The sequence below is a fragment of the Muntiacus reevesi genome, chromosome 2 (assembly GCF_963930625.1).
Source record: "Muntiacus reevesi chromosome 2, mMunRee1.1, whole genome shotgun sequence".
Lineage (NCBI taxonomy): Eukaryota > Metazoa > Chordata > Mammalia > Artiodactyla > Cervidae > Muntiacus > Muntiacus reevesi.
Genome location: NC_089250.1, coordinates 264482705 through 264506679, shown reverse-complemented (window position 1 = coordinate 264506679; position 23975 = coordinate 264482705). Strand labels below are relative to the sequence as shown.

Here is a 23975-nt window from a genome sequence, read left to right as displayed (position 1 = left end):
CTGGACCACCAGGGAAGTCCTACTACGTAGTATTTCACTGTGGAAACCACTGTCTGAAAATACATCGAATTTGATTGGAAAACAGTTATCGATGCTCCCAAACTGTTTTATAAAAACTGTTAGATAAAAGCTGAAGATATACATATTCTACAACTGTGAAATTCCACTACTAATTATATACTGAACAGAAATGTACACATGTTCCACAAAAGGTATATTTTGACTGGATATGGCAACATAGCTGTTAGTATTTTAATACCATGGAAAAATTCATGATTAAGATCTGCTTGTAATGTCTCCTTTTGTCTAGATTCATTTGTTTGTATTTTTATTTTTATTCAATTTATTTAAACTGAAAAATACCCCAAATGGTTCACCCATCTCTTCATTGTCAGCCAGACCTACAATGGAGAGAGAAATAATAACAAAAATAGCCATAATAATAATACACGTGGCTAACATTCTTTGAAGGCTCACCATGTGCCAGGCAATATTAACAGTATCTCACTCCCACCATTTTATGTAATCCACACATCTACCCTGTTTTTTGTTTTTTTTAGTATTTATTTATTTTTATTTTTTGGCCACATGTGGGATCTTAGTTCCCTGAACAGGGATCAAACCCATGCTCCCTACAGTGGAAGCATGGAGTCTAAACAACTGGATCACCAGGGAGGTCCCACATCTACCCTTTATTTGAAAAAAAAATTTTTAATTTAATTTATTTATTTGGCTGTGCCCGGTCTCAGTTGCCCCATGGGGGCATGTGAACTCAACTGTTAAGCTGTGGCATGTGGGATCTTAGTTCCCAGACAAGAGATTGAACCCACGACCCCTGCATTGGGAGCACGGTATCTTAGCCATTGGACCACCAGGGAAGTCCCTCACACACCTACTCTTTGAGGCAGATATTATATTACCATTATCCCTGTTTTACAGATGAGCACAGAGCAGGTAAAGGGGTCACCCAGAGTCCCACAAGCTAGCATACGGCAGAGCTAGGATGAGCTTAAGGCGGCAGGGTCCAAGAACTTCACTGCAAACCTACGGGGAATCTCCCTTGGCCCTTGGTGGGTTTGGCAGGTCTTCTTGGGGTGCTTCTCAGTCCAGACCCCTCTTTTCTAGAGACTGCCTCTTCCCACCGGGACAGTCAAGACAGCCATGCTTGTCCTCATGACCTCATCTCCAAGGTCCCAGCTGATTGGACAAGGCTGGTTCCTTCTGGATGACGTCAGCAGTGGTCTCTCAAAAATAGGTCTTGGCCAGAATGGCAGGGAGGACAGGAAGTGATCCCTTCTGCTGTTCATGGAGGCAGGGACTCTGAGTAGTCTGAGTGAGCATTTCCATACTACCTGATATCTCACCTTTCCCCTCTAAGAATATGACTTTGGAGTTAGACCTGGGTTTGATTCAGGGTCAACTCTTTGTTAGCAGCATGTCCTTGGGCAAGTTGATGGATTTTCTGCGATTTAGTTCTACTCATGTGGAAAATGAGGACCATATCCCAGGCCCTGCTTTAAAGTCTTTTTTTTTTTTCTTTTGCTGTGTGTCTCGTAGGATCTTAGTTCCCCACCAGGGATCGAACCTGTACCCCCTGCAGTGGAAGTGCAGTGATCTAATTACAAGGCCACCAAGGGAAGCCCCAAATGGCTTGAGAAATCCAAATGAGAGCCCCATGAGGCAGGTGCTATTAATACCACTCCCATTTTGCAGATGCAAAATGGAGCTACCCCAAGAGGAGCTACCCCATGTCAAAGGTTGGGGCTGCGGCCGAGAGGCTACCCCACGTCCAAGGTAAGGAGAAGCGGTTGCGCTTTGCTGGAGCAGCCGTGAAGAGATGCCCCACGTCCAAGGTAAGAGAAACCCAAGTAAGACAGTGGGCGCTGAGAAAGGGCATCAGAGGGCAGACAGACTGAAACCACAATCACAGACAACTAGCCAATCTGATCACATGGACCACAGCTTGTCTAACTCAATGAAACTAAGCCATGCTGTATGGGGCCACCCAAGACAAACGGGTCATGGTGGAGAGGTCTGACAGAATGTGGTCCACTGGAGAAGGGAATGGCAAACCACTTCAGTATTCTTGCCTTGAGAACCCCATGAACAGTATGAAAAGGCAAAGAGATAGGACACTGAAAGATGAACTCCCCAGGTCGGTAGCTGCCAAGTATGCTACTGGAGATCAGTGGAGAAATAACTCCAGAAAGAATGAAGGGATGGAGTTAAAGCAAAAACAACACCCAGTTGTGGATGTGACTGGTGATAGAAACAAGGTCTGATGCTGTAAAGAGCAATATTGCATAGGAACCTGGAATGTTAGGTCCATGAATCAAGGCAAATTGTTAAATGGTCAAACAGGAGATGGCAAGAGTGAACATTGACATTCTAGGAATCAGCAAACTAAGATGGACTGGAATGGGTGAATTTAACTCAGATGACCATTATATCTACTACTGTGGGCAGGAATCCCTTAGAAGAAATGGAGTAGCCATCATAGTCAACAAAAGAGTCCGAAATGCAGTACTTGGATGCAATCTCAAAAATGACAGAATGATCTCTGTTCGTTTCCAAGGTAAACCATTCAATATCAAGTCTATGCCCCGACCAGTAACACTGAAGAAGCTGAAGTTGAATGGTTCAATGAAGACCTACAAGATCTTTTAGAACTGACACCCAAAAAAGATGTACTTTTCATTATAGGGGACTGGAATGCAAAAGTAGGAAGTCAAGAAACAGGAGTAACAGGCAAATTTGGAGTAACAGGCAAATTTGGCCTTGGAGTACAGAATGAAGCAGGGCAAAGGCTAGTAGAGTTTTGCCAAGAAAATGCACTGGTCATAGCAAACACCCTCTTCCAACAACACAAGAGAAGACCCTACACATGGATATCCCCAGATGGTTGATACTGAAATCAGATTGATTATATTCTTTGCAGCCAAAGATGGAGAAGCTCTATACAGGCAGCAAAAACAAGACTGGGAGCTGACTATGGCTCAGATCATGAACTCCTTATTGCCACATTCAGACTGAAATTGATGAAAGTGGGGAAAACCACTAGACCATTCAGGTATGACCTAAATCAAATCCCTGATGACTACACAGTGGAAGTGAGAAATAGATTTAAGGGACTAGATCTGATAGACAGAGTGCCTGATGAACTGTGGACAGAGGTTCATGACATTGTACAGGAAACAGGGATCAAGACCATCCCCAAGAAAAAGAAATGCAAAAAAGCAAAATGGCTGTCTGAGGAGGCCTTACAAATAGCTATGAAAAGAAGAGAAGCAAAAAGCAAAGGAGAAAAGGAAAGATATACCCATTTGAATGCAGAGTTCCAAAGAATAGCAAGGAGAGATAAGAAAGCCTTCCTCAGCAATCAATGCAAAGAAATTGAGGAAAACAATAGATTAGGAAAGACTAGAGATCTCTTCAAGAAAATTAGAGATACCAAGGGAACATTTCATGCTAAGATAGGCTCAATAAAGGACAGAAATGGTATGGACCTAACAGAAGAAGAAGATATTAAGAAGAGGTGGCAAGAATACACAGAAGAACTGTACAAAAAAGATCTTCACGACCCAGATAATCACAATAATGTGATCACTCACCTAGAGCCAGACATCCTGGAATGTGAAGTCAAGTGGGCCTTAGGAAGCATCACTATGAACAAAGCTAGTGGAGGTGATGGAATTCCAGTTGAGCTATTTCAAATCCTGAAAGATGCTGTGAAAGTGCTGCACTCAATATGTCAGCAAATTGGGAAAACTCAGCAGTGACCACAGGACTGGAAAAGGTCAGTTTTCATTCCTATTCCAAAGAAAGGCAATGCCAAAGAATGCTCAAACTACCACACAATTGTACTCATCTCACCACTAGTAAAGTAATGCTCAAAATTCTCCAAGCCAGGCTTCAGCAATATGTGAACCGTGAACTTCCAGGTGTTCAAGCTGGATTTAGAAAGGCAGAGGAACCAGAGATCAAATTGCCAACATTCTCTGGATCATCAAAAAAGCAAGAGAGTTCCAGAGAAGCATCTATTTTTGCTTTATTGACTATGCCAAAGCCTTTGACTGTGTGGATCACGATAAACTGTGGAAAATTCTGAAAGAGATGGAAATACCAGACCACCTGACCTGCCCCTTGAGAAACCTGTATGCAGGTCAGGAAGCAACAGTTATAGCTGGACATGGAACAACAGACTGGTTCCAAATAGGAAAAGGAGTACGTCAAGGCTATATGTTGTCAGCCTGCTTATTTAACTTAATATGCAGCGTACATCATGAGAAATGCTGGGCTGGAAGAAGCACAAGCTGTAATCAAGATTGCCAGGAGAAATATCAATAACCTCAGATATGCAGATGACACCACCCTTATGGTAGAAAGTGAAGAAGAACTAAAGAGCCTCTTGATGAAAGTGAAAGAGGAGAGGGAAAAAGTTGGCATAAAGCTCAACATTCAGAAAACTAAGCTTATGGCATCCGGTCCCATCACTTTATGGCAAATAGATGGGGAAACAGTGGAAACAGTGAGAGGCTTTTTTTTTGCGGGCAGCCTCCAAAATCACTGCAGATGGTGATTGCAGCCATGAAATTAAAAGATGCTTAGTCCTTGGAAGGAAAGTTATGACCAACCTAGACAGCATATTAAAAAGCAGAGACATTACTTTGCCAAAAAGGTCCATCTAGTCAAGGCTATGGTTTTTCCAGTAGTCATGTATGGATGTGAGAGTTGGACTATAAAGAAAGCTGAGCGCTGAAGAATTAATGCTTTTGAACTGTGGTGTTGGAGAAGACTCTTGAGAATCCCTTGGACTGCAAGGAGATCCAACCAGTCCATCCTAAAGGAAATCAATCCTAGATGTTCATTGGAAGGACTGATGCTAACGCTGGAACTCCAATATTTTGGCCACCTGATGTGAAGAGCTGACTCATTGAAAAGACCCTGATGTTGGGAAGGGTTGAGGGCAGGCGGAGAAGGGGACGACAGAGGATGAGATGGTTAGATGGCATCACTGACTCAATGGACATGAGTTTGCATAAACTCCGGGAGTTGATGATGGATAGGGAGGCCTGGCATGCTGCGGTTCATGGGGTCACAAAAATTCGGACATGACTGAGCGACTCAACTGAACTGAACTGAAACTGAGGCCCAGGGTGGGTGGCGACTTGCCATGGCCTCACTTTGGGTAAGTGACAGAACGGGGATTTGAATCCAGCTCCAGGACCGTCTCTTGTCTCGTTGTTTCCCTGGGCTACTCTGGGAACTGACTAGTTAGGTGGGGCACATTGGGGGTCCATGTCATCCTCTCTGAATGAACTTTATGCTCCCTGGGATAAGGTTGTTGGTTTGGCTTCAGTCTTGCTGCAGAGAGAGCTCTGTGCCTTGTGGCAGCTGAGTGGATGGGAGGAAGGGAAGGCAGGTACCTTAGCTTCTGGATGAAGGTGAACAGCACGCTTCCAACCAGTACCAAGCCTACCACAGATGCGGCCACGATGAGAGCAATGGCAGATCCTCCTGACAGGGACAGGGGGGGATTCCGAGAGATGGGTGCAGGTTCTGTGGGTTCCACGTCAGCTTCTGGGAACCAAGAAGGGGAGAGACTGGAGGAGACACCCTCCCTAAATACCCCCACTTGCCCCCGCCATTCCACCTCCTCCCCTATCCCCCCTGTCTCCACCCCAGCTTCCTCCCCACTCTCCCATTTCAGTCTCCCCAACCCATCTCATCACCACATAGAAGCCAGAGGGTTTCTTTCTTTTTTTCTTTTTGGCCACATCTCGTTATGTGGGATCTTAGTTCCCTGACCAGGGATCGAACCTGTGTCCCCTGCATTGGAAGGACAGAGTTGTAACCATTGGACCAGCAGGGAAGTCCCCAGTCTTTGTCAAGTCCACACTTGACCCTCTTCCTCTCCTGCTCAGAACCTTCCCATGGCTTTCGAGGACTTCACCTTGACCTTCAAGAACCTGCATCTGGCCAGTCTCACCTCTCTCTACCCTCTACATTTGTAACCAAGCTTTGTTGGATTCTACTTAATTTTCTACTTCCCTCTCCTACTTCCAAGCCTTTATCTGTGCCCCTGGAATGCCATTTTTCTCCCCCTGGCCTGGACAATTTCTATGTGTCCTAGTACCAACTCAGATGTCCCCTCTTCCAGGAAGCCCTCCCTGATTCCCTTGCTGGGTCGGGCGTCCCCTTCGGTCTCACAGCCCTTTGAGTTCCCCCACCCCAGCTCTGCCAACTCTGGTCATTACTGTTTGTGGACAGGTCTGTCCCCTACTGCACTGTGATGCACTGGAAGTCCTGTAATGGCAGGACTAGGACTGTCTCTGTTACCAGTTGTCCTCAGCACTGCCCAGCATAGGCCAGTCACATAATAGGTGCTCAATAAACATTTCCTGAACAGTTGATGAACAAGGAAAAGGGGTCTTAGAAGTACTGTCATTCTCAGTGAGTGTATCAAGGTCACCAGGTGCTCCAAGATTTATATTTTTTCTCCCAATAAATTAGCTAAAATCAAATCCTGAAACTTCCCACTGAACCTTGGCTGGGGAGAGGAAGCAGCTCTAGGAATGTAGCCAAGCCAGGCTCTCCACCGTCTCCATCCTTCCCTTGCTCTGGACCTTGGCTCAAGTGATTCCTGCTGCCTACATGCCTCCCCCTCTTCTCTAGGCAGCTCCTCTTCACCACTCTATGAGTAGAAATACTAAAAATAACATACACGGTAACTGCTGCTATTTAAAGCACTAGCTGACTGATTTTCTACTAGCTTCTGGCATTTACCATTTTATGTCCTTAACAGCAATTTTGTAGAGGTCTACATGATCACCTTGGTTATACACAGGAGGAAACTGAAGCTCCAGAGAAGGAGCACCACTTGTCCTAAGTCACCCAGCCAAGAAGGCACAGTGGTAGAAATTGAACTCCACTTTGACTGGCTCCCAACCACTTTTTTAAATCCCAATAGCTGGCTCATCTTGTGATTGCCTCCTGAGCCTCTGTACACACTCCTGCCTCCGGCAATAGGCACAAAAGTAATAATAATACGGATAATACTAATCATAGCAATGATACCAGTTCATGTTTATTGAGCACTCACTAGTGTTCCACAGTGCTAAGCGCCCCTATTTTAAGCTATTCACTTGCCTATCACACTGAACGATCACAGCTACATTTTGGGGTAGGCACTATTATTTTCCAAGTTTATATTCCTCAGAATACTGAGGAAACTGAAGCACAGAGAAGTCAAGGCACTGGCCCAGAGTCACACAGCCAGCAAGTAGTGGAGCCAGAATTCAAATTCCAAAGCCCGTGCTTGGAGCCACTTGTTATATTACCACCTTCATTTTTCTTCTGGCGGATGCTGAGATTCAGAGAGGCAAAGAGATTTCTCAAACTCACACAGTAGAAAGTGATTGGAGCCAGGAGGACCCAGACAGCTGGTTCCAGATCCTGCCCCGCGCTTTCATTAGCATTCACGCCTTTGGGCCACAGCTTCTCATCTGTAAAATGGGCTAATAACCCCCACTCTGCCAGGAGGATGAAAGAATGGGATGTCACCTTGACTATAAAGGGTCTCATAGGGAATTGCTCACAGAAAGTGGCTCAATGGTATCAGGAAAGCTGGCCACTGACCAGGGGTCTGGGGTGAGGGTGGGAGACTCACGTGGCAGCATGATAGTCACAGGCTGGGACTCCCTGGCTATTCTCAGCCAAGCATAAGTAGGTGCCCAGATCCTTCATGGACAACCTGTGGACCATCAGTCTTTCTCCAGTTCCACGAAGTCTCCCATTGAAGGTCCACTGGAGCACAGGTTCAGGTGTGATTAAAACCACCCACTGCAGGGTCACAGAGTAGTTGAGGTCACTCCGGAGGACACCGTGTTTATTCCCCGGGAATGTCACCAGCTGCACCCCATCATAGGTGGCTGTGCAAACAAGGAAGCAAGGTCACATGGGTGGAGACTGCTCAGAGAGGCCGAGCACTTCCTCTGTTCCCCACAGAGGCATCTGTTCATTCATTTACTCGCTCATTCATTCATTCATCAACATGTTTGGAGGGCCTGGTCTGTGCCTACTGTTGATGCAGACACTGGATGGAGCTGAGCTGTCCTCAGCACATATGACTGCCAACACTGCATCTGTGGCTTCAGGGCATTCACTGGCTGCCGGAGCCTGCTCTGCTCATGGAAGCAGCAGCCAAAGCACTGGACAGTGGGCACACAGCCTCCCACAGTGACCAGTGTGGACTGGCATATAAATACCCCGGGTCCCCTGCCCTCAGCTGGACCAGGGAAGAAGCCAAGGAGCTTCTGGAGGAGTGGCTAGATTCTGGATTATTTTGCAGGTAGAGTACACAGGATGTGTTGATAGATTGGATGTAGGTGAGGGTGGTGGTAGTCAAGGGGTCCTCCAAGGCTTGGGGCTTGGGGCCTGGGCCATTGGCTACTGGGAGAGCTCCTTACAGACAGCATACATCATCCTCACCATTTGTTGTTATTATTGAGTCACTAAGTTGTGTCAGACTCTTTGTGACCCCATGGACTGTAGCTCACCAGGCTCCTCTGTCCAGGGGATTTCCCAGGCAAGAATACTGGAATTGGTTGCCATTTCCTTCTCCAGGGGATCTTCCTGACCCAGGGGTGGAACCCACATCTCCTGCATTGGCAAGCAGATTCTTTACCGCTGAGCCACCAGGGAAGCTCCCCTCCCCACCCCCTCACCATAGTTCTTTATTTTTTTTTTTTTTTCAGGTGAAAGACTCTGAGGTCTGGGGGTCCTAGGGCCAGGACTCATGGTCAGAGAGAGAGAGGCACAGCTGGGATTTGGATGTGATGTCATGGTGAGTGCTGGGGACCTTCACATGGAGCTGATTACCATTCAGTGCAATATGAAAAGTGAAAAAAACTCCAATCCAGCCAAAGAGCTCAGAGAAGTCTTCCTGGAGGAGGCGGTGCCTGAGCTAAGCCTTGCAGGAGGAGAAAGAACCCACGGGTGTGGAAACAAGAATCAATGTAGGGGCTTCCCTCATGGCTCAGTGGCAAAGAATCTGCCTGCCAATGCAGAAGACACAGGTTCGATCCCTAGTCTGGCAAGATCCCACATGCCACAGAGCAACTAAGCCCCTGTGCTACAACTACTGAGCTTGTGCTCTAGAGCCCATGAGCCACAACTACTGAAGCCCAAGCACCTAGATCCTGTGCTTGGCAAGAACAGAAGCCACCGCAGGAGAAGCCCGCACACCACAACCAGAGAGTAGCCCTCACTCAGTGCAACTAGAGAAAAACCCACACAGCAATAAAGAACCAGCACAGCCAAAAATAAATAAAATTATTTTTTTAAAAAAGAATTGATGTAATAGCCATCTAGATTGGACTCTTACTACAAGCCAAGCACCGTTCTAAGCACATGGTAACTACAGCTCGTTATATTACTGACTTGTTATGTTATGAATAAGACCCATGCTTGGGTGAAGTCATTTAGTAGGTTGTTTTAGTAGGTTGTAATCAGCATTTAGGGGGTCCATGGGGTCCCAAAGAATCAGACATGACTGAGCACATTGAGTGAATAATCAGCACTTAAAATGTGAAATGAGATGTAAAAGTATCAGAATGCATTACACTTAGCAATAATTGTTATTTTATTACACTTGTAAAGGCAAGTGACTTGTGATGTGTAGATATATGAACATACTGGGTCATGATTTAAAAAACTTGAAAACCACTGGATTTATTTGTTTAATCCTCACAACAACCCTACAGGGTAGATTTCAAATTTGTTATCATCCTTTTAATGGGAAAACAAGGGCTCGAAGAGGTCAAGTCCCCTGAAATACTCATGGCAAACATTTGCTTACTCTGTGCATGGCAGCAAAGATAGAAATGAGACTCTTCTGATAAGGAAGGAAAATAAGGAACCAATGAACAGGCTGGGGAAATAGCATACACTGGCCTGAAAGAGTTAAGCAATCCTAGTTTAACTGCTACTGATTCACTGAGCATGTAGCAAGGCTTGCTGCCTTTTACAAAGCTAATTCCTTAACCACTCTCAGACTCTATGTGAGGTACACCCTGCACCTGGGATTCACATTCCCCTACACTTCTTATAACAATCCTCTATAGCATTCTTCCTTTCAGAAAGAAGATAATGGGCCAATAACCCTGGAAGACAGAAAGGCAGAGTCACTGAGTTGCCTGATGTCAACTAGGACTGTTTTGAAACTCTACAAAAGGGAGAAGAATACAAGACCTTCAGTTACTTTGATCCTTATCACATACCCCAGACCATGAGCCCCATTATAAAGGTTGTAAAACTCCTCACTACCCCCTTCAGCGGGGACACAGTTCTTAATGGAGTAGCCTGCTGTGTTCCCTCTTTGCCTGGCAAAGAAATAAAGCTACTCTTTCTCTTTCCTCCAAAACCCCGTCTCTGTATTTTTACCTGGCATCTCACACAGAGAACCAAGGTTTTGGCAACAGGTGCCAGGCACTGTTCTAGGTATTTGGTGTGGATTAATTCGTCTGTTCCTCACAGCACTCCTACAAGGGAGGGTCTACCATGATTCTATTTTTATAGAGGAGGATGCTGAAGCCCACAGAGGGCAAGCCACTTTGCAAAGGGACGTGGCTAGGAAGTGAAGGAGCAAGGGCTCCACGCAGGTGGTTTGGGTTTCAGAGTCTGCACACGCTTTAGGCAGAGTAGGCTTCTAGAAGAACTGGCCCTCAAATCACAAAAATGTAGACTGATGGTGGTGGTGGTTTAGTTGCAAAATCGAGTCTGACTGTTGTGACCCCATGGACTGCAGCCTGCCGGGCTCCTCTGTCCATGGGATTTCCCAGGCACCAATGCTGGAGTGGGTTGCGTTTCCTCCTCCAGGGGATCCTCCCGACCCAGGGATCGAACCCGGTCTCTTATGCCTCCTGCATTGGCAGGCGGGTTCTTTACCACTGAGTCCCCTGGGAAGCCCAGACTGATGGACCTCAGCCTATTTCCCTCCCATTGGAGCAAAGCCGGTCACTTGACTCACTTTGGCCAATAAAACATGGCGGAAGTACTGGCAGGCTGGTTCTGAGCCTGGGCCTCCAGAGCCTTGCAGCTTCTACTCCTTTGATAAGAGAACGAGCTCAGGCTACGGGCTGGAGGATGGGAAGGCTTGTGGCCCAATTACCGCCATCGCCCCAACTGCCAGCCAGGCCACTGCCAGACACACGAAGGAGGCCATCCCGCACCAGTGCCCAGGCAATCCTTCCGAACCGGCTGACTGCAGACACTGGAGTGAGCCTGGCTAAAATTAGCTGAGACCAGAACTGTTCACAAGAATCTTGAGCTAAAAAAAAAATTAGTTGCTATTCTAAGTTCTCCGGACTGAGAACTCTGTCCCTCCCACCCCACCGTGGAGGGATGGGGAGTGAACTTACCCTTGACCTGTATCTGCTCCGTCGCACTCCTGCGCCCCCCGCTGGTTTCCATCACCACTGTGTAGCTGCCCGCATCTAAAGTCGTCGCGTTTCTGATGATCAGGCTGCCCTGGGTGTCCAGCGTCTCCCGGCCAGTGTGGCCAGGCCCTGGGAGGCCCTCGGCAGAGAAGATCATGGCTTCTGGCCGGACTTCATGCCCTCGGAACCAAGAAGTGGAAAGAACCCCAGTCTTCTGGGGACTGGCAGGTGGGCATCGGCTCCTTCGGTCAAGGGGTCCAGAGACACAGAGGAGGGCAGCTCCAGCGAGGCAGAGCAGGTGCTGAATGTGAGCAGGGTGCCTTGTAGCAGGGTTGGAGGGAGAAGGGAGAGCAAGTGAGCAATGGGCCCAAAGGCAAGATGCTGCCCCAGCCGCCAACCCTTCCCGCGCTGGTGAGAATGAGTGCTGTGGAGAGCTGATGTGACAAGGGTGATAATAAATGGAAAGGGGGGCCTTCTCAGGTGGCAGAGTGGTAAAGAATCTGCCTGCCAATGCAGGAGACAAGGGTTCGATCACTGGGTCAGGAAGATCCCTTGGAAGAGGGTATGGCAACCCACTCCAGTATTCTTGCCTGGAAAATCCCATGGACAGAGGAGCCTGGCGGGCTACAGCCATGGGGTCACAGGCAGCTGGACACAACTGAAGCAACTTAGCATGTACATGCAATATATATTGCATGTATATATATATACACAATACCTATAAAATCTATATATATAATATATATAATATATAATAATTATATATATATATTATATATATATTATCTCTACAACCATAGAGATAATTCCAGAAGTCCTACTTGCCTGGAGCATGGCTATTTTATTTCATTTCTAACCTTCAGTCAAATGAGAAAAAGTCACTATTGAGTTTTTCCCTATTTGATCCCAGAACAGTTCCTTGAATCACTATATATAAATATAAATACAGCAGAATGTCAAACTTGACTTCCATTGTCGCAGAATCTCCCCAAAGTTTCCAGAGGCTGAGAACAAAACAACAGACACCAAGAACTCCCCATTCCCAACTGAGGTCTAGCTAACAGAGGTTGTTGTTCTATTAGTCACTCAGTCGTGTCTGACTCTTTGCGACCCCAAGGACTGTGGCTCGCCAGGCTCCCCTGTCCATGGAATTCTCCAAGCAAGAATACTGGAGTGGGTTGCCATTCCCTTCTCCAGGGAACCTTCCCAACCCAGGGACTGAACCTGGGTCCACCTGCATTGCAGGCAGATTCTTTTCCATCTGAGCCACCAGGGAAGCCCAGCTAACAGGGGTTACCCATCACCAGTTCTGCCAGCACCAGCCACTCTACCCCTGCCAAGAGAGAAGGCTGAGAGCTCATGGAGAAGAGGAGATGGCTCAGAGTGAGGTCTTCTGGGGGACTGGAGGTCCCCACTGGGGCTGGGATTTTCCTCCACCTCCTGCTAAGTGATGGGGGGGGGGGGGGGCGGCTCCTAAGGAACCTCTTGGAGTGCTGGAGATGTGTGCCGTGGAGTTTGTGCATACTTAGACCTGTAAGTCTTCAGGTGACAGATGGAGGTGGAGTGGGCAGGATGGATGTGGTCCACACCTCCTGCGTTTGGTGGGACAACAGAGATGTCCACGAGTTTCCCATGAGCCAGTGTGAATGCCGCTGAAGGAGCCAGTCAGAGCTCCGAATGGGGGCATCTCTGGAGCCTGTCCTGGCAAAAAGTCCCATAGGAGACGACTTGCTGGGTAGATTCCCTGCCCAGGAAGATCCCAGCATCATGCCTCAGCCACAAAGAAGGCCATGTCCCCACCTTACCACTACAGTAGTCAAGTTGAAACCTTCCTGCACCCTCCTTGCCTTCCTCTCCTCTACCCATGGCCTTGGGGGGTGGAGGGGGTGGGCACAGACCTCTGGGTGGGGAGAAAGGACACAGAGAGACATAGAAACAGGGTCCACCACATCCCACTACATCCTCACTGCAGCCTGACCCAGGTCTGAGCTGGGGCAGAAGTGAAGTTCTCAACTGTGGCTGAGGTTTTGAAATTACACAGATCTGGACTTTTTAAGGCCTGGAAAAAGAAGCAATTCATTTACTCTCCAAGAGGTAAATGTAGGTGGCTTCTGGAAAGTGTGGTCTTGGTGGCCAGATCATCTGGGGTCAAGTCCTTCTGTTACTTTCAAGCTGTGTGGCCTGGAGAGGACCCATAACCTCTCTGTGTCTCAGTTTCCTGCTCTATGAAATGGGGCTTGTGTAACTCTAGCCTTCTGGGGTTAAGAATTAAATGTTACTACATGAAAGCACTTAGAAGAGGCTGACATGTAGAAGTCCTCAGTCACAATGGCCTCCTTTTATTATGATTGTTATACTATTTTCGTTGTTATTGTTGTTATTGAAAAATTATTATTAGATATGGGTAGCTAGGGTCAGACAGGGTGCTCTGGTGGAAAGGGGCTGGCATGGGGGTACTGAATTCTTCCTTTGCCTTTCCCAGCCACCTGCTCTTGAGCAAGTGACCCCAGCCCTATCTGAGCCTCACTTTACCCCTTTGTAAAAGGGGTCAATCACAGGGGCCTCTTGGGGATTTCAAGAGCTCTTGTGCGTGGGTTGCCCATGCTGCGTGGGCTGTAACATGACCAGAGTCAGAACTCAGAGTGGGGGCGTCTCTGATTTGGGTAAAGACTCTCTCCGTCCCCAGGGATGTCTCCTCTTTGTCCTCAACCCGTGAGTGCAGCCCTTGTCTCTCATGCACCTGTTAGAAGCAGCCTTGTCCAGGCGGGGCTGTGGCTGGTGCCCAGAGACCATCCTGCGGAGGTGTAGGCAGCCGCGCGGGAGAGGTCGCCCTTCTGGAGTGGGGTCCCCTAGACCACACAGTCAAGTGCACAGCCTTGGCCCCGCCCCTGCGAGGCCCAGCCCATTCCCTGGCCACACCTCCACAGTGCCCAGCCTTGGTCTCCAGTGATGAGCTGGGAAGTCTCTTCTCTAGCACTGGGTTCCTGGCAGTGGTGGGTGGGGAGGAGGCTGGGGAAGGGTCTTTGGAGAAGAGGCTCTGGACCTGAGCTCGCCTCTCTCTCCGGCTCCCCCTCCCATTCCCTCCCGGCCGGGAGAACGGTGAAGATGAAGAACTAGGACAGAACTGTCCCTGAAACCCCACATCAGAGGCGACGATGGGCCAAAGGTCATCAGGTAGGTGGGGAGCTGGGCCTCGTGCTGGCCTCCTGACTTTGCTCCAGACCTCCAGACTGTTAACTCTGAGCCTCTGTAAAATGAGGGTGTTGATAACAGTGCCTTCCCCAGGGTCAGAGGGGCCCATGCACACATAAATCAGGTGCTCAGCAGAGTGTCTGGTATGTCATAGGTACTCAAAAAATGGCTGTGGCTATTATAATAATGCTAATTACAATGATTATTATTGGTATCTTGGTTGTTCTCGAGTCATGATCAGGAGCTCTTTCTCACGGCTGTGCTCATATTATATATCCTAAATTTTGGATTCTGTAAGGAGAAGCTACCAAAGCTTCTTTCTCTCATCCTTTTGGCCCTCCAGGCCTAGTCTTTCCTTCTCAAGGTAATAATAATACTGCCCAAATAATAACTTGGATTACTGAACAACCGTTGGGTGCCAGTTATCGCCATTTACAATTGTTTTCTAGTTGGCTCCTCATAGTACCTTGAGGGGTTGGTATGAACATCCTCATTTCCCAGCAGTGCACAGAGGCTAAGAAGTTCACCCAATGCCACAGCTACTCATAATGGCTTTTGTCAGTTCTTGGAGTGAGCCACCTCAGGGCCTTAGCACTGCTACTCCTTCTTGGAGGCTTTCACAAATCATCTCATGACTGGCTGAGATGAGAATAATAATCATCTCATTATTCTAATCTCAAGTCAAATATCAATTCAAATAGTAATTCCCCACAAAGGTCTTCCCTAACACCTACTGTAAGTCAGCCCCCTCCTGCTTCTTGCTAGCAAGATACACTGCTTTATTTTCTTTATAATATTACTATTATACAATCTGAAATCATTTCTTTTTTTGCCCATTTGTTTATTATTTGTCTCTTATCCCCCACATCTACCTCCCTGGCTAGAATGTCAGATCCAGGAGGGGCCCTTCAGTCGTGTTTGGCTCATGACTATGTCCCAGGGTCTAGAACAGTACTAATACCTGGCGCATCATGGATGCCCAATAAATTTCCTTTAGTGAATGCATGAAAGAATGAATCTTGGAAATAATGAAATAATGGGAGTGTTGGAATTTGAACTCATATCTGACTCAGAAGTTCCCATTTTTCTCTCCCAGAGATGTCTAGGTTCTACCCCACCCTGGGACAAAGTCTTCCCCTTGAATCTCTAAAAGTAGTCATCATCAAGTGACAGGGTTATGTCTTTACTGGTACTAACCATACTGCCTTTTTTATGATTTTTCTGAAGGCCTCTGCTAGGGCAATTAGCCAGGCCAGGGGACCAGAGATGGGTAATAAACAAATATTTGCAGTATGGTTAATAACCATCTATGGATGAGAACTCTGTGGTTTCTGCTCCACCGATATTCACGTTCTTTTATCCAGGTGACAAGTGGAGCTTCTTTTGAGAAACCAACTTCCTCTTGGTTCCAGCGAGCCGAGGAGCCCAGATTTGACCAATCAGAGCACTTTATACGCTTCAACCACAGTGACTGAGTGAGGGCTGGTCTTGTGACCCAAGCTTAACTGATTAGAGCGTTTTAGCCCCAAGCCTCAGTAATTTCTTTTTTTTTTTTTTTTAAATTTTATTTTATTAGTTGGAGGCCAATTACTTCACAACATTTCAGTGGGTTTTGTCATACATTGACACGAATCAGCCATAGAGTTACACGTATTCCTCATCCCGATCCCCCCTCCCACCTCCCTCTCCACCCGACTCCTCTGGGTCCTCCCAGTGCACCAGGCCCGAGCACTCGTCTCATGCATCTCACCTGGGCTAGTGATCTGTTTCACCATAGATAATATACACGCTGTTCTTTTGAAACATCCCACCCTCACCTTCTCCCACAGAGTTCAAAAGTCTGTTCTGTACTTCTGTGTCTCTTTTTGTTTTGCATATAGGGTTATCATTACCATCTTTCTAAATTCCATATATATGTGTTAGTATGCTGTAATGTTCTTTATCTTTCTGGCTTACTTCACTCTGTATAATGGGCTCCAGTTTCATCCATCTCATTAGAACTGATTCAAATGCATTCTTTTTAATGGCTGAGTAATATTCCATGGTGTATATGTACCACAGCTTCCTTATCCATTCATCTGCTGATGGGCATCTAGGCTGCTTCCATGTCCTGGCTATTATAAACAGTGCTGCGATGAACATTGGGGTGCACGTGTCTCTTTCAGATCTGGTTTCCTCAGTGTGTATGCCCAGAAGTGGTATTGCTGGATCATATGGCAGTTCTATTTCCAGTTTTTTAAGAACAGTAATTTCTTGAGACTTGGGCACATACCCAAAGCAGACCAAGGAGGAGCAAAATGAGGACTTTTACTGGAATTCTGGGAAATATAGCACTACTTTCTCCTGGGCTTGCTAAGCAGAAGGGATCTAAATGTGGAGCTGCTTGGGGCCCTCTTTTTACCTTGAGTGGAGAGGCTGTAAAGTAATGAGGCCAACACACAGGAAAGCATAGGCAGAATGAATAGAAATTTCAGGGGCTATCATTTAAACACCTAGATCTATCTGTGCCTGAAGTTGGTACTAATGTTGACTTCACATTTTGTATTGTGTGAGTCTATATATTTCCATTGATCTTCCCAGACCAATTTGATTTGGGATTAAGTTACTTGTCTCTAAAAGAAATTTGATTGAAAGAAAAAGTGAAAAATAGAGTTTTGAGACCATATGATTTGGGATCTAGCAGAGACAGGATGGTAGGGGAAGTGCCCTGTGAAAGAGATGGTTAAACTGACCCTGGGGGAGGAGGAGGATTTAGCAGGTCAGTGTTTCACAAACCTCAGCCTTTCTCTTGCTACATCATAATACCTTCCACATGCACACCCACATACATTTTAACTTATTTACTTAATAGTTTTCCTTAAAACAACTCAACTAAAATAAGCTCAGCTCAGTTTTTAAACACTAACATTCACAAAATTATATACTAATATGCAACTTATATTAATGCAGATGAAAATTAAAACATAATGATGAATATAAAACATATTTTTCCACATAACTGTTGTAAATTTTTTGGTGTGTCACCAAAAGAATATGAGTCCCAGTCTGTTGCTTCGTGATGTGAAGACACTTAACATTTCTGAACTGTACCTCAAAAATAAAATTAACTCTACCTTAAAATTTTGTATCATGAGGTGTGTTTTACAACCACAATTAAAAAAAATTTTTTTTAACCAGAAGAGAGCCAGGAGCAATCATGTACATAACTTGTCTTTACAGTCTAAAATAAATCCTTGCTTATATTCCAATAAATAGCAAAAATTACATATGTAGAAATCTTAACAAACCATCATCAAGTCTGTAATTAACTTGGGGAAGGGACTGAATACTCAAATAGGAAGAAAGAATGCAAATGGGAGATGTAATATCTAATAAGTTACTTCTCTAATTTTCATTAGAGTCAGATAGCTTAGTCTACCGTCACTAGTGATGTCATGTGAGTATTTTGTAGCTCCTCATATGATGTGATAAGAAGATCACTTCGTTTCTATGGTATTTCTCCCCTCCCTTCAAACCTATAATCCCAGGCTAAGTATGAGAAAAACTCAGACCAACCCAGACTGAGAGACGTTCTACAAAATATCTGACCAGTATTCCTTAAAGCCTTCACAACCATGAAAAACAAGGTAAGACTAAGAAACTGCCACAAAGGAAACCCAGGAGACATGGAAACAACATGTGATATGGTCATCTGGATTGCATCCCGAAACAGAAGAACTTTAATGGAAAAATTGGTGAAATTAGAATACAGTCTAGAGTTTAATGGAAACAAACAAACAAACAAACATGAGTCCTACTTGGAGGACATAATCCTGATATAGCAATTGCTAACATTTACAGAGAACTCAACTCTGAATGGCACACTGCTGTAAACACTTTACATCTGTTAGCTCATTTATCTTTTCAGCAGCCCTTTGAGGCAAGTGCTGCCATTCCCCTGTTACAGAGGAGGAATCAAAGGCACAGAGAGGGTAAGGGACTTACCTAAGGTTACACAGCTGGTGGATGGCTGGGCAGGCCCAGGGGCCAGTCTCCAGAGTTTGTCATCTTAAACATTATATACAACAATCCTTTAATGTCATTTGGGAAACAGACACAACATGGTAAATCAACTATACTCCAATAAATGTTTTTTTTTAAAGTCATTTGGGCCTTCTAACATCCCTAGGTGGGAGATATTATTGTTTTCATATTTTCATATGAGGAAACAGAGATACATGGTTGAGGTTAAATAAATTGTTCAAGGTCACACACATGTAAGTCACAGTCACCCCAAACCCGCCTCACTTCCTTCCTCCTGTCCTCAGACAATGCATTCCCTGAGGCACAGGTCAGATCCTGTCCCCTTGGCTCCTTGAATATTTGTAGCATCATTTATTTCTTCATGTGTATGTGTGTGTGTGTGTGTGTGTGTGTGTGTGTGATGGTGCATCAGAGGAGAGTAGTAAAGCATCATTTAAAAAAAACTAGTTTTCATTGCATTGGGTATTTGTTGCTGTAGTCAGGCTTTCTCCTGTTACGGTGAGTGGGCTTCTCGTTGCAGTAGTTTCTCTTTTTGCAAAGCACAGGCTGTATAGTGTGCATGGGCTTCAGTAATTGTGGCACACCAACTTAGTTGCTCCCTGGCATGTGGGGTTTTCCCGGTCCAGGGATTGGACACCTGTCCCCTGCATTGGCAGGCAGACTCCTAACCACTGGACCAGCAGGGAAGCCTAAAGCATTGTTCTATTAATAGCAAATTATTTATAAACAGCCAGTGTGGGGCAGTTCTGGACAGAACTGTGAAATGCAACTTGAAGGCCAAAAGAACTCCCTGTCCCACCAGGGGCTAAGTGGATGCTGCTGCTGCTGAGTCATGTCAGTTGTGGCCGACTCTGTGCGACCCCATAGACGGCAGCCCACCAGGCTCCCGTCCCTGGGATTCTCCAGGCAAGAATACTGGAGTGGGTTGCCATTTCCTTCTCCAGTGCATGAAAGTGAAAAGTGAAATTGGGGCAAACCTTATCCCATGTTTCACATTTCCCTGGCAGGATGTCCTGCCATTCATCCACAGGCCCTTCCAGGGGTTATGGAAATATCTGCCTACATTTTGCTTGTCATATGTGTGAGGATGAAATAGCACTGACGTTTATTGCTATAAAGATCCAGCAATAATAGATAGGACTGTCCCATACACCAGAGATTTGTCTCACCTAAAAAGCCAATAGCAGAACTTTCCTGGTGGTCCAGTAGTTAAGCCTTGGTGCTTCGAATGCAGGAGGCAAGGGTTTAATCTTTGGTTGGGGAATTAAGATCCCACATGCTGTGTGGCCAACAAATAGAAATAAATAAATAAATACTTAAAAAAAAGAAAAGGCCAACAGCACACCAGTTAGAAAGGTGGGATTGGAGTACGGCTCGTGTGACTCTGGTTTTTGTTCTATTTTGTGTTCTCTTGTTTTGGATCTGCACATTTCGGTCTGTCGCCTCCTGTCATGTGATTATAGGGCCTGTGGAAGGTAGGCTCATAAGGAAGAGAAACTAGTGGTGCCCCCATCCCTGATCTATTAGCCTCCTCTTTAATAGTTAAAGAAATTTTAGTGGGGCCCTTAATTGTTTGGAATAAGGACTACATTTCCCAGCTTCTCTTACAGCAAGTGTGGTCATGTGACCTGATTCTGGTCAATGAGACTTGAGCAGAGATGGAGTTTTTCGGTCATGGTCATGTATGGATGTGAGAGCTGGACCATAAAGAAAACTGAGTGCCGAAGAATTGATGCTTTTGAACTGTGGTGTTGAAGAAGACTCTTGAGAGTCCCTTGTACTGCAAGGAGATCCAACCAGTCCATCCTAAAGGAGATCAGTCCTGGGTGTTCATTGGTAGGACTGATGTTGAAACTGAAACTCCAATACTTTGGCCACCTGATGTGAAGAGCTGACTCATTTGAAAAGACCCTGATGCTGGGAAAGATTGAGGGCAGGAGGAGAAGGGGACGACAGAGGATGAGATAGTTGGATGGCATCATCGACTCAAAGGACATGGGTTTGGGTGGACTCTGGGAGATGGTGATGGACAGGGAGGCCTGGCGTGCTGCGGTTCATGGGGTCGCAGAGAGTTGGACACAACTGAGTGATTGAACTGAACTGAACTTAAAGGAACAGGCCCTCCCTTTCTCGTTTTCCCTTTCTTCAGGCTAGAGTGGGGACATCGTGAGCTGGCATCCTGGGCCAAGGGGACAAGGGTCATAGTATCAAAAAACCCTTGGCACCTTCACAGAGCAGAGCTGCACACTGGTTTGGACTGTGGCAGGAGAGAGAAATGACATTTCTGTGTGAAGCAAGCTATCGTTATTTTGAATATGTCACACACAGCCAAATTTTAAGCTGTTCAGTTTGGGGGCAGCAGAAAGGAGGGGAAGATGGTAAACCCATTGGGCCACAGGACTCGGCCATGTTCCCTGCTATTGCTTATAGTTCAGGTAATAAAATCATCATGCTATCCTCCCTCTTACTCACCCCTGCATCTCTTTTTCTCTCTCAATTATTACTACCTGCAGACCAGGACAAAGGGTGATATTCACTGAGATTTTCAATCTCCACCCAGTTACTGGTAGAAAAATGGGTGTAAATAAACCAGAGGTTATCTGGACTTTCTTCTGGAAAGCAGGCCTTACTTATGCAGGGGAAAGATCAGCGGTGGGGTTCCCCCTGGATGTAGGAAGTTGAAGAGAAAATGTCCCAGGGGTTTTAGATTGTTGCGTTTCTTTGCTCACCATCTGAGACTTTCCCCTTCTAGAATACCTTCCAGTACCACAGAGGGTGAGAAGCTATATTTCCTTACTTCCCTTGAAGCCAGACTTCTACCCATCTGACAGACTTGCATGAGACTTGGAAAATGAAAGTGAAACGGAAGCTTTGCTCATGATGCTTCTGCTATGGATTTTTGTAAAGCCAGTCATGGACAGACTGGTGTTTATTCTAAGGCACCACCAGTGACTGGCTTTGTGTGTTCTGGGAGACTCTTTGTGAATTCAGCAAGTATGAATTCAACAAGTAAGGCCAGTACAGACCTACTAGTTTCATTGTGCTTCGCAGAGATTATATTTTATACAAACTGAAGGTTTGTGGCAACCATGTGTTGAGCAAAGTGATTGGTGCCATTTTCCCAACAACATTTATTCACTTCATGTCTCTGTGTCAGATTTTGGTAATTCTCACAATTTCTCAAACCTTCCCATTATTACACTATTTGTTATAGTGGCCTTGATCAGTGATCTTTGATGTTGTTACTGCAACTGGCTGAAGGCTCAGATGATGGTTAGTGTTTCTTAGCAATAAAGTATTTTTAAATTAAGGTATGTGCATTTTTTTAGACATAATGCTGTTGCACCCTTAATAGACTCCAGTCTATTTTTTAGACTCCAGTCTAACTTTTATCTGAACTGGGAAACCAAGAAATTCCTGTGACTTGCTTTATTGTGATATTCACTTTATTGTAATGGCCTGCAACTAAACCTGTAATATCGGTAGGTATGGATCTCTCCCTTTCAGCCAATTTAAATTAATCCAGGGCTTCCTTGGTGGGCTAGTGGTTAAGAACCTGCCTGCCAATTCAGGGGATATGGGTTCAGTCCTTAGTCTGGGAAGATCCAATATGCCAAGGGGTAACTAACTGCTTGCCCCATAACTACTGAGCTTGTGCTCTAGAATCCATGCTCTGCAACAAGAGAAACCAACACAGTGAGAAGCCCGTGCATTGCAACTAGAGAGTAGCTTCTGCTTGCTGCAACTAGAGAAAGCCTGCATGCAGCAATGAAGACCCAGAATAGCCAAAAATAAATAAATGGATTTATTTAAAAAATCAATCCACTCTTAAGTCAAATCATTTACACAAGAATATCATACCACCAGATCATCTACCTTCCCAACATATAGAAAACACAAGTGCAATATTATTTCTAAGTGAAAGCAATTTTCTCACCTTCTTTTAAGTCATGGCCCATAGCAATAGGAGGTAAATATTAATTTAAATGACACAACACTTTGTTTAAATAAAGGATCTAGCAGAGTCATGAGTGTTCTTCTTAGCTCCACAAGGGTAGAAGAAGAGAGAAACAGCAATGAAAACTGATCTTGGCACCTTTCAGGAAAAGGAAGTATCAATGTAGCTATTATAACCAGAGGAAACAGATTATTATTAAAACAACTAGTCCAGATTTGGGAGGTATTAGCAACTAAATTGTGTCCCCCAAAATCCATATGTTGAATCCCTAAACCCCCATGGGAGTGTATTGGAGACAGTTCTTTAAAGAGGTAATTAAGCTTAGTGAGGTTATAATAATGGAGCCCTAATCCAACATGTCCAGTGACTCATAAGAAAAGACACCAGCGATGAGCATGCATACAGGAAAAGATCATCTGAGGACACAGTAAGATGTCACCCATCTGCAAGCCAAAAAGAGAGACCTTAGGAGAAACCAAATCAGCTAGCACCTTGATCTTGGACTGCTGGAAGTATGAGAAAATTTCTTCTGTTGTTTAAGCCATCTCATTACTGTTGTTCAGTCATTAAGTCATGTCCAACTCTGTGACCCCATGGACTGCAGCACATCAGGCTTCCCTGTCCTTCACTATCTCCTGGAGTTTACTTAAATGCATGTCCATTGAGTCGGTGATGCTATCTAACCATCTCATCCTCTGCCACCCCCTTCTTGTTTTGCCTTCAGTCTTTCTCAGCACCAGGGTCTTTTCCAGTGAGTTGGCTCTTCGAATTAGGTGGCCAAAGTATTGGAGCTTCAGCTTCAGTATCAGTCCTTTCAGTGAATATTCAGGGTTGATTTCCTCCAGGGGGCTTCCCGGGTAGCTCAGTTGGTAAAGAATCCGCCTGCAAGGCAGGAGGGTTGGGAAGGTCCACTGGGTTGGGAAGGTCCTCTGGAGAAGGGATAGGCTACCTGCTCCAGTATTCTTGGGCTTCCCTTGTGGCTCAGCTGGTAATGTGGGAGATCTGGGTTCAATCCCTGGGTTGGGAAGATCCCCTATCCCCTTCCCAAAAGAAGGGGAAGGGAAAGCCTACTCCAGAATTCTGGCCTGGTGAATTCTATGGACTGTATAGTCCATGGGGTCGCAAAGAGTTGGACACAACTGAGTGACTTTCACTTCTAGAGCTTTTCCTTCAGGATTGACTGATTTGATTTAAGCCACCTAGCCTGTAGTATTTTATTAAGGCAGCCCTAGCAAACTAATTCAGCAGGTTAATGGGGGCTTTCAAATGAAGCAACATCAGCTTTTGAAGTCTGGGTTTCTTATAAGACTCCTTTATTCAAAATACATGTACAAAGAGGATTTCACGAGCCAAAGTCTCTGCTT

General features: G+C 45.6%; 1 protein-coding gene across 1 annotated transcript; it reads right to left on the bottom strand.

Moving 5' to 3' along the window:
* Positions 1-1741: 1741 nt before the first annotated feature.
* Positions 1742-15603, bottom strand: IGSF23 (immunoglobulin superfamily member 23). The gene is given in 8 exon segments (XM_065919373.1): positions 1742-1883; positions 5427-5580; positions 7670-7698; positions 7700-7931; positions 11421-11645; positions 11648-11758; positions 14179-14287; positions 15592-15603. Coding segments are annotated over 8 exon segments (1014 nt in total).
* Between the last annotated feature and the right edge of the window lie 8372 nt (positions 15604-23975).